General features: G+C 37.3%; 1 protein-coding gene across 3 annotated transcripts in view; it reads right to left on the bottom strand.

Annotated features, from left to right (window-relative positions):
* Positions 1-13,860, bottom strand: part of AGTPBP1 (ATP/GTP binding protein 1) — a 157,325-nt gene that overhangs the window by 120,885 nt on the left and 22,580 nt on the right. For 2 of the 3 annotated variants that reach the window (XM_039219812.1, XM_039219813.1), the window contains exons 2-3: positions 13,529-13,593; positions 4,297-4,421 (exon numbers count right to left, since the gene is read on the bottom strand). In XM_039219812.1, coding sequence (XP_039075743.1) covers positions 4,297-4,421; positions 13,529-13,560 — 157 coding nt within the window. In that variant the 5' untranslated portion in view covers positions 13,561-13,593. Of the gene's footprint in view, positions 1-4,296; positions 4,422-13,528; positions 13,594-13,860 lie in introns of those variants that run through there. The other variant, XM_039219814.1, reaches the window with a different exon arrangement.

Genomic DNA, 13,860 nt, shown 5'->3' with positions numbered 1-13,860 from the left:
GAGCACCTAAACTGGAAAATCAACAAGGTAAAGAAAATTTGAACAACACTATCAACCACCCTGACCTAACCAACATTAACAGAATACTCCACCCAACAACAGCAGATGAAACATTCAAGTTCACATGGAACATTCTACAGGAGTAACCATATACTAAGCCACAAAACATATTTCAATAAATTCAAAAGGACTAAAATCATAGAAATCTCCAAACACAGTGGGATTAAATTTGAAAACAACAGAAAGAAATTGGGAAATTCTGAAATAATGGGAAATTAAACAATACAGTGCTAAATAATCCATGGGTCAAAGAAGAAATCACAAAAGACTTTAGAACAAATGTGAACTCAATGAAAATCAAACTACAACATATCAATGTATAAAGAATGCAGTTAAAGCAGTATTAATAGGGAAATTTATAGCTTTAATGCCCACGGTAGAAAGAAAGGTCTCAAAATCAATAATCAAAGCTTCACTTTAAGAAAAGGGAAAGAGAACTGCAAATCAAACTCAAAGCAAGTGGAAGGAAGCAATAAAGACTAGAGATCAATGAAAGAGGGAAAAAAGAAAAATGGAGGAAGTAAAGTTGGTTCTTTCAAAAGATCAACACAACTGACAAATGTTTAGCTAGACCTGAATCTAGCACCGTTGACATTTTGGGCCAAATAATTCTTTCTTGTAGGGCATTGTCGTATGTGTTACATACTGTTCAGTAGCATCCCTGGACTCTATCCACTAGATGCCAGTAACAATCCTCTTCTCAAATTTTACCCCCCAAAATATCTCCAAACATTACCAGTGTCCTGAGGCAACTGAAGGGAAAAATCACCCCTGGTTGAGAACCACGGAGCTAGACAGACCAAGAAAAGAGATAGATGACACAAATAAGAAAAATCAAGAATGACAGAACAAACATCACTTCCTACCCTTCTGAAACTGAAAGGATTATAAGGGAATTATTATCAACAGATGTACGCCAACAAATTAGACCATTTACCTGAAATGAATAATTATTATGTTTCTAGGGAAAAAATTAAGGGTAAATTACAGACAGTACCTTGCATGCTGCAAATAAAGGCAGAAAATGTAATGCATCCAAGGAAAACTAGCACTAACTTATGGAAATACATACTTCAACTACGTAAACGGGTTGTAGAAATTTGTTGTTGTTGTTGTTTAATTACAAGTAGTACATTTAACTTACAAGTAGTATGTGCTTACTCCAACCATTCTAACAGGAGAAAAGTACCTTAAGTAAATTAGGAACTTACCTCATTCCCCTCCATTTCTATCCCACTGATAACTACTGCTAAAAATTTGGTATGCATACTTCTGTTTTTGTTTCTGCTTTTTCACCTTGCTCATACAAATACTACATTCATTTATAAGGGTTTTATACATTTATATAGTTATATGAACTGAAGAAACTTGTTTTTTTATCTAATATGTCAAACTTAGTTCTCCAGAAATAATTCATATAGTTCCACATTCAAACTTTATGTTCTACATCTCACAAATAACTTACTGATAATAGCTGCATAATAGAGTTTTAAAGTTCCACAACTTGGCTACATCAAAACTAATTCAACCATTTTCTCACTGATGGGATATTAAGGTTGTATCTTGATCTTTGATACCACAAACAATGCTGCAAAACATCCTCAAACGCTCTCTTCTATACTAGAATTTTAATTGCAGTCAAACACCATCCTAGGAGTCAACCGGCAAGTGCACTTTAAATTTTAATAAACATTGCCAGGTTCTTTTCTTCAAAGTTAGTAATATTTACTGCACCACCAACAGTGTATGAGAATACCCCATTTTTCATGTCCTCACCACAGGATACTATCATTTTCTAATTTCTGCCAACCTAACTAGTGAGAAGTATCTCTGTTGCTTTCATCAGTAATTCCCAGCTTTCAAGGAGGTAAAGAACCTTTTCCTAGGTTTACTGGTTTTTTGCATTTTCTTCTTCCTTGAAATAACAAATCTCTTACCTTTCTCTCTCAAATGGATAGCAAACTGGATTTTCCTATAAATGATGATGGGACAATCTTCCACTACTAACTTATACTGTGTTGACTGCCTAATCCAAGGTACTATAAACAAAGTCACTGTATTACACAACCCAGGGGACAGTGTTCAGGGGCTGGTCCCCCAGTGGTGAACGGCATGGTAGAGGGGCAGTCTTTGGTAGTGGTATGCTTAGGGTATTTTCAGTGGTGATGCTGGAGTAGGAGGGCTTCCTGGCCTTGATGGGAAAAGTCTGCAGTGGCGGAGGCACTGTACACAAGTGTTATTTCTAAGTCTCAGGAATTTGTTTTCTTTGCTCTTGTTGGTTTTGTTCTGAGGAGGAATTTCATATAACACTACAGTGAATACACGTGGTACAATCTAACTTTGCACTATTACAATTGTGTATGGACCTTGGTTGATAAGCACAATACTCCCAAAGGCTAGAATCCAATTTAGTGACTTCCTGAATTAAAATGTACAGACAGGTATTTTAGATTTTGTTAGGAGTAAATGTCATCTATTAGAGACATCTCCTCAACCACCCCCAAAATATACAGACTGCATAGGAGGAAGCTATCAAAATAACAGTGATTTAGAAGGATTAATAGATACTGAGTTCCTGAACACAGTTCAATGCTTACTGAAGGACCTGAGACTCCGGAATAATGAAATAATTAAAAATTAAATAAAATACTAATTAGGGACACCTGGGTGGCTCATTCGGTTAAGCGTCCGACCTCGGCTCAGGTCATGATCTCACAGTTCATGGGTTCGAGCCTCGCATCAGGCTCTGTGCTGACAGCTCAGAGCCTGGAGCCTGTTTCGGATTCTGTTGTCTCCCTCTCTCTCTCTGCCCCTCCCCCGCTTGCTCTCTGTCTCTCTCTCTCTGTGTCTCTCTTTCAAAAATAAATAACATTTTAAAAAATTATTTTAAAAATAAAATACTAATTATAAAATGTCTGGACTTTCATCTAGCAGAGTATCTTAAATATATAAGGCAGCTGCTGGTTTACCCTTATTGAAGAAAAGAAAAATCAGGTGTTTCGGGATTTTTTTGTTTTTTAGTCAACCATAGGTTTTGGAACCTTAAATTCCTTTTTTAGTATCTATTGAAATGATTACATAGATTTTAACTGACCTGTTCAAATAATGTTATGCTGGTATAGCTCCTGGTATTAAGCCATTTTACATTCCTGAAATAAGTGCTCCTTAGCAATGATATTCATTTTTTAATGTATAGTTAGACTTAAGTCACTAATGTTTTATTAGGGACTTTTCATATTTGTGTTCCAAGAGCAAAGCCAGTACTTTTCTTCTCTTGTACTCTGTCGAGGTTTTGATACCAATTCATTTGTATTAATGTCATAAAATAGAGCACTGATGCCTAACTACAGATAACATTTATTGAACATTTTAGCATTCTTTTTTTAAAGTTTTTTTAACTTTATTTATTTTGAGAGAGAGAGAGCACAAGTAGAAAAGGGGCAAAGAGAGGAAGAGAGAGAATCCCAAGCAGGAGCTACACTGTTAGTGCACACGGGGCTCGAACTCACAAACTGCCAGATCATGACTGGGGCCAAAGTCAGTAGCTTGGCAAACTGAGCTACCCAGGTGCCCCTGAACACTTTAGCACCCTTTTTACAGGCTTCCCATGTAAATCTCATGATTATCATTTGATTTCTTATCTCTGTTTCAGAGATGGTTAAGATCACCCCACCACTGAATGAAAGAGCTTGCCTTTCAAAGTAGAGATCACATTAGGAATCTATGTTCAATGCTACTTGACATCCTTATGTCAACATCCTAGGACAAGAAGCCCTGGAATTAAGTATTGTTTGAAAATGGTGAAGGCAATGTTAATCATTTCTGGAAACAATGCTTTGAACAGCAATACTTTCCACACTCAGTTTTCTACTTCTTGAGTCTATTTGAGAAAGTTCAATTTTTACAGAAAATCATCTATTTCTCCAAAGTTTGAATATTCTTAGCATCTACTTTCAAAGAACTAAAAAAAAAGCATTTCAAAAACAAGAGACTAGGGGCACCTGGATGGCTCAGTCGGTTAAGCATCCGACTTTGGCTCAGCCCACGATATCATGGTTCATGCGTTCAAGCCCCATGTAGGGCTCTGTTGCTGACAGCTAGCTCGGAGCCTGTAGCCTGCTTCACATTCTACGTCTCCCTCTCTCTCTGGTCCTCCCCTGTTCACTCTGTCTCTCTCTCTCTCTCTCAGAAATAAATAAAACATTAAAAAAAAACAAACAAGAGACTAAAGTTTACCTTGACTTTGAGCCAGATGAAGAATTTTTGATGTAACATATCGGGCAGTATCTGATTCCGCAGATTCAGTATTGATCTTCTCCAGCTGAGCCAGGAGTCCCACGATCCGAGAATTATTGGTAAGGCTAAAAACAATGTTATTTTATATCAGGACACATTCTACATCAATTGTAAACTCAATACTATAAATATCATTACCCTTGTTAAAAAAAATACTCTATCCTTCTAAAAACATGAAACATTTATATCACTTTTCTTTACTCTGTTTTATAGCTCAACATTGCCAAAATTCTATTAAGTGAGAAACACATTCCATTTCAGAAAACAAATGTGCATTCAACACTGCCCAGCAATCTTAAATCACACCCTGAAAGTTCATCTTTACACTCTCCAAAAAGATGTCTTACATTTCCTATGCTCACCTCAAAACTCTAATTGTCCTACCCACCCCCTTCACTCTCTTTGCCTTGCTTTATAACTGCTACAAGCTCAAAAAGGCACACACTCATCTTCCCACTACCAGATCCTTAACCCTATCTGATTCTCTATCCACACACATTCTTTTTTCTTCGTACTCTTTCATTATACATTTGCACATTTGATACTGTTCTAGGTATTACCAACAGTATAAACCAAACAAAAAATCATGCCCCCTACAGACTGAACATTCCAATGGTGAAAGACAAATTAAATATGTGAATAATCATATAGTATTTAAGGTGGTGGAAGTGTTATAAAGAAAAGCAGGGTGGAGGAAAAAAAGAAAGAAAAGAAAAGCAGGTTTGGGGAATAAAAGGTACAGGGTAAGGGGTGCAATTTTAGACAGTGGTCAGGGAAAACCTCATTGACAGGGTACCACTTAGGGAAAGACCTGAAAGAAGTAAAGGAGTAAGCCATGCAGAAATCTGCAGAAAGGGCTGCCCACAAAAAAGGAGTCACAACCACCAAGATCCCAATGCAAAGATCTGCTATATTCAGCTAAAGGTGAGGTGGCCAGCATGCCTGGAGCAGACTTAAAGGACAGGAACAGTGAGACATGACATCAGAGGTAGAGGTGGGGTGGGAGAGAGCACAAACATCTAAAGCTTTGCAGGCCACAGTAAGGATTTTGGCCTTTACCCTAAGTGGGACGGAAAGTTTTTGAAATGAGTGATGTGCTCTGATGTTTTAAAAAATCTCTGTTTGGGGCGCCTGGGTGGCTCAGTTGGTTGAGCATCTGACTTCGGCTCAGGCCATGATCTCACAGTTCGTGGGTTCGAGCCCTGCGTCAGGCTCTATGCTGACAGCCAGCTCAGAGCCTGGAGCCTGTTTCAGATTCTGTGTCTCCCTCTCTCTCTCTCTGACCCTCCCCTACTCATGCTGTGTGTGTCTATCTCTCTATCTCTCTCAGAAATAAATAAAACATTAAGAAAAAAATTAAAAAAAAAAAGGTTCTCTTTGCCTGATATTGGCTGGTATGTGGAGACTCAAAAGAACAACTCCTCCCCTGCAGACAAGCCCCAGCCCTTCCTGCATTTTGAATGTAAATGTTCTTCCAATTAACCTTTCCCTGATTCATCATCTCTCTGTCCCTTTCAACTGGATCACACCCCACCAGCACACGAATCTCTTGCAGGAGTTCCCACTAGCGAATCTCTTGCAGGAGCTCCCACTAGCTGCCTTGGCATTTCTGTTACTCCTTGAAGGAGATGTCTGTACTTGCTCTCCATTTTCTCACATACTGTTCACTTTTCAAGCCTGCCTTCTGCTCCCTGAGATCTCCCAATCTCCTGTGGTCACTTCCTTCCTGGTTATACTCAGTATCTCAGCACTACCAGATAGCTCCCTCTTCCTTCATCTCCTCCTTTGGGCTTCAGTGACTCCACTCTCTCCTTGTGTTCTTCCTGTCACCACCTCTCTGAGATCCCTGTTATTGGTTCATCCTCCAACATGACACATCTCTACATGCTAAAGACTCCCCACAGCTCTATCCCCAGCTCTCTTCTCTTCACTCTCTCCACTCTTCAACCAGTGTGGTCTCATCTAATACCACCACTGTTAATTATGATCTAAATGCTGCCTGGCCCCTACACTCAACTCCAGCCTTACCGTAATAGCTTACCCAACCTACCAAGCCTAGTATAAAACCACTAGTTCTTCCTCTCAACCTATTTTTCTTCCAATCTTAATGTTCTCAAATGCACATGAAACCATCAGTTGCTCAAGACAAAAATCTGAACTCCCCTCCCCACACACCAACCCAATAACAGCTCCAATTCTGAAATATCTCAACTTCATCCACTTGTCTCCCTATCTACTATCACTACCCATGCCCAAGTAATCATCTCTTCCTTAGAAATCAGAGTCTCCTAACTAGTCTGCTTTCATTCCTGCTTGCCAAGAATCCATTTTCACAGTACTTTTTAAAAATCTTTTTGTTTTCAAATAATTCTAAACACTCACAGGAACTTGAAAAAATAGTAGAGTGGTCCCTTTCATCTTTCACCTAGTTTCCCAATGGTTACATTTACATGAACTACAGGGCAACAGCAAAAATTGACACTGGTTAATTATACAGTTCTAGGCCACTTTATCACATATGTAGATTTGTAGAACCTCTAATATAATCAAGTTGCTGTCCAGCTAAAACTCCTTCAATGGCTTCCCTTCAGCCATTAGGTAAAATCTTATTTACTTATCACAAAATACTAGGCTCTGTGTCATCTGGCCTCTGTCTACCTCTCTAACTTGACTTCTCACAATGTTCCCCTCACACACTGGGAACCAGCTGCAGTGGCTCTCTATCAGTTCCTTGAATACAGCATGTTTTCCCCAGCCTCAAGGTCTTTGTGTTTGCTGTCCTCTCAATCTGGAGGGAGGTTGCTCTTAACCCTACTTAGAGCTGGCTCCTTCTCATTTCAGGCTGCAACCCAACCATGTGGCCATTTCCTCACCAGCCCCTCCACCTCCAATATTAAAATGTACCTATGGAGAACATATCACTATCTGTAATTATGTAAGCTCTAGAAAGGTGGAGATCTTGCATGCCTTATGCTATTTGCCCAAAATTCTAAACACTGGCTAGCAGAACATAGGCAATACACACCTAGAAACATATGAAAAACAAATAATATATGTTTTTTTCAGATTAACTGTGCCTAATGTTTTGAATTTGGAAGTACTTCAACTGAAAAGGTATCTGAAGTTTGAAAAATACACATTAAGCATATATTTGAAAATGTACCTAATATACCATTTAAAATAATGCAATTATGGGGTGCCTGGGTGGCTCAGTTGGTTGAGCTCAGGTCATGATCTCACAGCCCGTGAGTTCGAACCCCATGTCAGGCTCTGTGCTGACAGCTCAGAGCCTGGAGCTTGCTTCAGATTCTGTGTGTCTCTCTCTCTTTCTGCCTCTCCTCTGCTTGTGCTCTCTCTCTCTCTCAAAAATAAATAAACATTAAAAAAATTTTTTTAATTAAAAAAGAGACAAGACCACTACATATGCACAAAACCTACATATGTGTATGTCAATATACATATGTAATGTATAGATGCTTATTATATCACGAAAGATTGAACTCAGAAGCACATAAGAGAATCTAGCTATCTTCCATTAAACCACACATTAAAGACATTTGCAAAAATGTAATAAAAAATGCCAGTCTTCTATTTTTTTTAAATTTCTAAGACAAAATGTTATTATACAATTGGTTTATTACCATTTTTTTTTTTTTTTTTTTTATTTCTAGGAGAGAGAGAGAGAGAGACAGCGTGAGCAGGGGAGGGTCAGAGAGAGAGGGAGTCACAGACTGAAACAGGCTTCAGGCTCTTAGCTGGCAGTCAGCACAGTGCCCGATGCGGGGCTCGAACCCACTAACCGCGAGATCATGACCTAAGCGAAAGTCGGACGCTTAACCGACTAAGCCACCCAGGCGCCCCGGTTTATTACCATTTTTTAAAATGAATAGTTTTAATTTCTCAGTTTTAATGTACAGTAATATAAATATCAATAGAAAAAATAATTCACATCAACAAAAACTTTCTGGAGTCTTCATCAATTTAAGAGCACTAAGAAGTTCTTTGCTAAAAAATTTAAGAATCACTCCTCTAGGCTTATCTTGCACATTTTGTGCTCTTGACCTAGAATCAGCCCTTTCTCCAAAGAGCCCTGGTTCTTTCTGGTGAGAAATGATATTAAGACACCACAGTTTGCAAACTAGGGAACAAATACATCTTTAAAAACAGTTCCATAACCCAGATTTAAAAGAAATTTGCATTAAGGAAACCAAAATTCTGAAATTTAATAACTGAGTGTTTCTTAGATTTTCCCCATATTATTTTTCTCTTAAAGGTCATCTCAGTATTTTTCAGTAGCGAATAAAATATCTACTATTCAAAAAATTCATGAACAAACTATACTAAGTGTAACACACATTCAGTTCTATTCCAAATTAACAATTTATCAGTAACTTTTAAAATTTTTAATTAAATTATACCACTATATAAAAAAAGACAAAAAACTTTTATCTGAGTGATTCCATTCTGAGAATCATGCTCTTTCAAATGGATGGATGGATGGATGGATAAATTTTTGGAAGGGAGGCAAATTAATGGAAATTGAGAACACGGGCAAATGAATTTCCCTTCTATTTCTACTTTTCTCATCTGCAGAATGAAAACTGAACAAAATAAGCCACTCCAATTCAGCTCTAGGAATATAAGGCTGCTGACACTAATATTGAAAGAATCACTGGGTGAACACCAGAGGGCAGCTCTACTTTCTGAATGATTCTCAGACTTTGGAAAATCTGAGCAATTATAGGAAATGCTTACATATCTTCCAGGGTTTTATCTGGTTTTGATTAGCATTTTGGCACATATTTTAAAATACTACCATGCCTTAATGTAAAATTTAGTATAGGCTAGCTCAGAGGCCTAGGTCTCAGTTTTGTTTTAGTGGAGTCTTTTTATTGTCTCATGATATCTTTATATTAAAAAATTACTAGGGACCCCCAAAAAGCTGTTATTTTCAAGGGAAATAGAAATAATTTGACAACCTGAAAGACCAGTATACTAAAAGCTATAAAACACTGCTAAAAATATTAAAGTGCTCAAGAGTGAGAAGGCTCAATGTTGTCAAAATACCAATTCTCCACCATAGTGCGCCTGGGTGGCTCTGTCAGTTAAGCATCCAACTCTTGATCCAACTGTGGGTCAAAATCCCACAGTTTTGAAATCAACACTGAGCTGGTCATGGAGCCTGCTTAAGATTCTCTCTCTCCTTCTTCCCCTGCCCCTCCTCTACTCACTCCCATTATTATTATTTTATCTCGCAAAAAAAAAAAAAAGATTCTCCCAATTCTCCCCAACTGAACTATAGAATCAAGGCAATCCAATGAAAATCCCAGAAGGCTCTTGTGTAGAAATTCTAAAACTGATGCTAAATCCACATGAAAATGCAAAGAAATCTAAAATACACCAAACTTTGGAAATAGAAGAACAAAGTTGGTGGACAACACTAATTTTGAAACTCATTATAAAGCCAGAAAGGCAGAGAGGTATGAACACCAAGATAAACATAAATCAGTGGAACAAAACAAAATCCAAATATAGATCAACATGTACATGACAACTGAGTTTTGACAAAGATACAAATTGTCAATTGAGAGGATTCTGCAGGTGTAAATAGGCCAAACTTACCAAACCGTACTCTCTATGTACAGTTTGTTACACAATGATTATATCTCAACAAATTTGTTTACAAAGTGTAGGTGGCCTTAATGAGTACTGTTGGGTAAAGCAGAAACTACACAGAAGTGGTTGGAGTGTGTGAAATGAGATGTAGATTGTATTTCAAATTTGTTGGCTTTTAAGGGATTCAGATATATTGGGTAGTGACAGAAGAGCAGAGTCTAAATACTGGGAAGCCCAAATCTTGTTTAAATAGTTAGGAATAAAGGAGTTAAAGATTTCAAGACAGAAGAACAAATGATTAAAAGATCCTGAGAAGGAAAGAAGGAGGTGAAATCAATAACAAAGGTGTCAGTATTAGTCTTTGCCAAGAAAAGGGACACATTCTCTGCTGAGTAAATAACAAGAGGGTAAGCAGAGGACGGGATCAAATAAAGAGGAATATGGAAATTTGGGGTGTAAGAAATATGAGGATAACAGATTGTATTATCTCTGTGATATCATAAGGGAAGGCCATTTGTTGAGGATATGTATTTGAGACATTTGATGATTTCAAAGATTTAAAGGGTAAAAAGAAAGTATAAAATTATAATTACAAAAATTGAGAAAATGAAGTTTCCACAGAACCACAGTCACAAAATTGCTGGGCCCTGTTCAGGCCAATGATCAATAATTTTCAGTGATATCTGCCAAGTTAGTTCATCCTCCAACATCATTTAGCTGCTCAACAACAGTTTATCCAAAGAAAGGACTTTGTTTGGATAGGTGTGATAGAAAATAAAAAATGAGAAAAAGCCATTTCAGATATTTTCAAGAGTGTAATGATAGACAATGGATTCTACACTTGGTAAGACAGGAGAAGGTAAATGAGAAAGAATACAAGTCAATAGTTTAGCACTCTAGGTAAAGGCAAAGTCTTGCAATACAGACATAGGTGCAAGTGAGCTAGAAAGATAAAAGATTACAGCAAGGGAAAAGAAGGATTTTGACCCTTTTCTATCTATCTCAATTCATCTGACTGCAGCTTTTTGTTTTTTAAGTTTATTTATTTATTTTGAGAGAGAGATTGCACAGCAGGTAAGAGGCAGAGAGAAAAAGACACAGAATCCTAAGCAGGCTCCATGCCATCAGTGCAGAGCCCAAGGCAGGGCTTGAACCCATGAACCGTGAGATTATGACCCAAGCCAAGAACAAAAATCAGGTGCCTAACCTACTGAACCACCCAGGCACCCCTGCATCCAGCTTGCTTTGCAGCAATATGACAACTATTACTAGAAATTATAATTTCTCTTAGATGAAGACCATTTGCAATGATCTCAATTTAGTTCACCTAAAACAGCAGCAAAAATAACAATAAATATCCAGTAAAATCTATCTCAGGAGAAAAAAAAGAAAACTAATGCTAGGAGCCAGAAGTTGTCAAACTTCATATTCTTATGAACAACAAGCTAGTAATTCTAGACAGTTTAGCTAATCAAAAGATATAGCATTACTTGTTCAACCTAATCCAAAAAGGAAGACTTTTGCTTCTTTTTAAAACACAGTCAGTACTTAATACCTTTCCTATAGAAATTACAGAAATACTTGAACAATGAAATTTGTTACAATGAATTACATAGTTAATACCTTGAAAACCTAACAATTTAAGGAACAAATTTTATCTAAAAATTTGGGCACCTGAGTGGCTCAGACTGTGGAGAGCCGACTTCAGCTCAGGTCATGATCTCATGCTTTGTGGGTTCGAGCCCCCCACTGGGCTCTGTGCTGTCAGCTTAGTGCCTTAGATAGAGCCTGCTTTGGATTCTGTGTCTCCCTCTCTCTCTGGCCCCCTCTTGCTCATGCTTTTTTTTTCTCTCTCTCTCTCTCCCTCTCAAAAATAAATAAATATTTAAAAAATTTTAGGGACGCCTAGGTGGCTCTGTCAGTTGGGCATCTGACTTCATCTCAGTCATGATCTCATGGCCCGTGAGTTCAAGCCCCGAGTCAGGCTTTGTGGTGACACCTCAGAGCCTGGAGCCTGCTTGGGATCTCTGTTCTCTCTCTGCTCCTCCCCCATTCACATTCTGTTTCTCAAAAATAATTTTTTTCAATTTTAAATGGACTGTGTATATACTTCTCATTATAAATTTTTTAAAATTTTAAATAATCTGTGTATATACTTCTCATTATAAAACCCCTTCCCCACTCACATTCTGTTTCTCAAAAATAAATAATTTTTTTACTTTTAAATAAACTGTATATATCTCATTCTAAAACAGAGTAAACCATACTTCTAAGTGTAAAGTTGTAAAAATGTAAATATAACATACAACACTGCTACAAAGCAAAAACTCTGATTATTATCAAGATTAGTAAGTTGTCATTTACTGAGCCTGCTAGACACTATTTAACCTTTGCAACTTCATACTGATAGCATTATTATTACACCCATTTTATAAATGAGAAAACTGGGACATAAGAGGGTTAAGCAATCTAGCTAAAAAAATTCCAAAGTAGAATCAATGAGTTTGTCTATTAATGAAAGAGCCCACAGTGAAACTCTGCTAAGGACAATTTCTTGGTACATTAGAGCTTTAGTCAATATGATGCTTTAACTCAGGGGTAGTTAAAGTTTTCCTGGAAAGGGCTAGACACTGTGGGCCAAACTTTCTCTGTCATAATTACTCAACTTTGCCACTCTAGAGCAAAAGTGTCCAGACAATATATAAATGAAGGAGCATAGCTTACTCCAATAAAACTTTATGTATGTACACAGAAATATCAATTTCATATAAACTTCCTGTCTCATAAATATTCTTCTTTATTTCCCCAACCATTTAGAAATGTTAAAAACTATTCTTGGGGTTCCTGGATGGCTCAGTCACATCCGAATCTTGATTTTGGCTCAGGTCATGATCTCACAGTTCATGGGATTGAGCCCAAAGTCAGGCTCCTTGCTGACAGCACGAAGCCTGCTTGGGATTCTCTCTCTTTCTCTCTCTCTCTCTCTCTTCTCCCCCACTCTCTGTCTCTCTCTCTCTCAAAATAAATAAACTTTAAAAAAACTATTCTTAGCTCATAGACTATACAAAAATAGGAGGAAGACCAAATTTGGTCCATGGGTCATAGTTTGCTGACTCTTGTTTTTTCTTTTTTAATTTTTAATGTTTATTCTTATTCTTGAGAGAGAGAAACAGAGTGTGAGTAAATTTTTCATTTACTCAATTACAGAATCAAAAGCAGGCTCTAGGGTCTGAGGGGTCAGCACAGAGCCCGACATGAGGCTTGAACTCATGAACCACAATGACTCGTGAACCGTGATGAACTAATGAACTGCAAGGTCATGACCTAAGTCAGACGCTTAACCAACTGAGCCACCCAGGTGCCCCTGGTGGCTCTTATTTTTAACTGAAAAGTTAAACATTAATAAATAATTTAAGAAATAAATACAACATACAATCATTTAAACATAAAGAGTATTTTCAAGGAAGGAGTTTCAAATAACCATTCGGGTATTATTTCCATAATTGATACATATTTCCATAAATGATAAATATATATGTATTTAGAAGTACAGTACCTCTTCTCTGATATCACTTTTAACTTGCTCATCTTGAGTTACTTCATTTCATCATTGTAGATAATCTAAAAGAAAAAATGTTAATGATCTTAAACACATAATTGTTTCTATACATTAGATGTTATAAAAGCTAGATGACCAAAAGTTCTTATTATAAGGATAACAAGATAACACTAGAAACCAAAGAAGAATGCTTCAGTTTTATGTGCTTCTGGCAAGTAACTTCAATGTGTGACTAGTATATGACCTAAAATCAGCCAGTAAAAGGTCATCAAAATCCTGTGCCACAAAAAATGCAAAAACCTAACATAACAATCTATGATCTAGCGTTA

The sequence above is a fragment of the Hyaena hyaena genome, unplaced genomic scaffold, assembly GCF_003009895.1.
Source record: "Hyaena hyaena isolate Hyena2069 unplaced genomic scaffold, ASM300989v1 scaffold_841, whole genome shotgun sequence".
In the NCBI taxonomy this organism is placed as follows: domain Eukaryota; kingdom Metazoa; phylum Chordata; class Mammalia; order Carnivora; family Hyaenidae; genus Hyaena; species Hyaena hyaena.
Note: the sequence above shows the minus strand (reverse complement) of the source record. Positions and strands in the feature narration are given on the sequence as shown.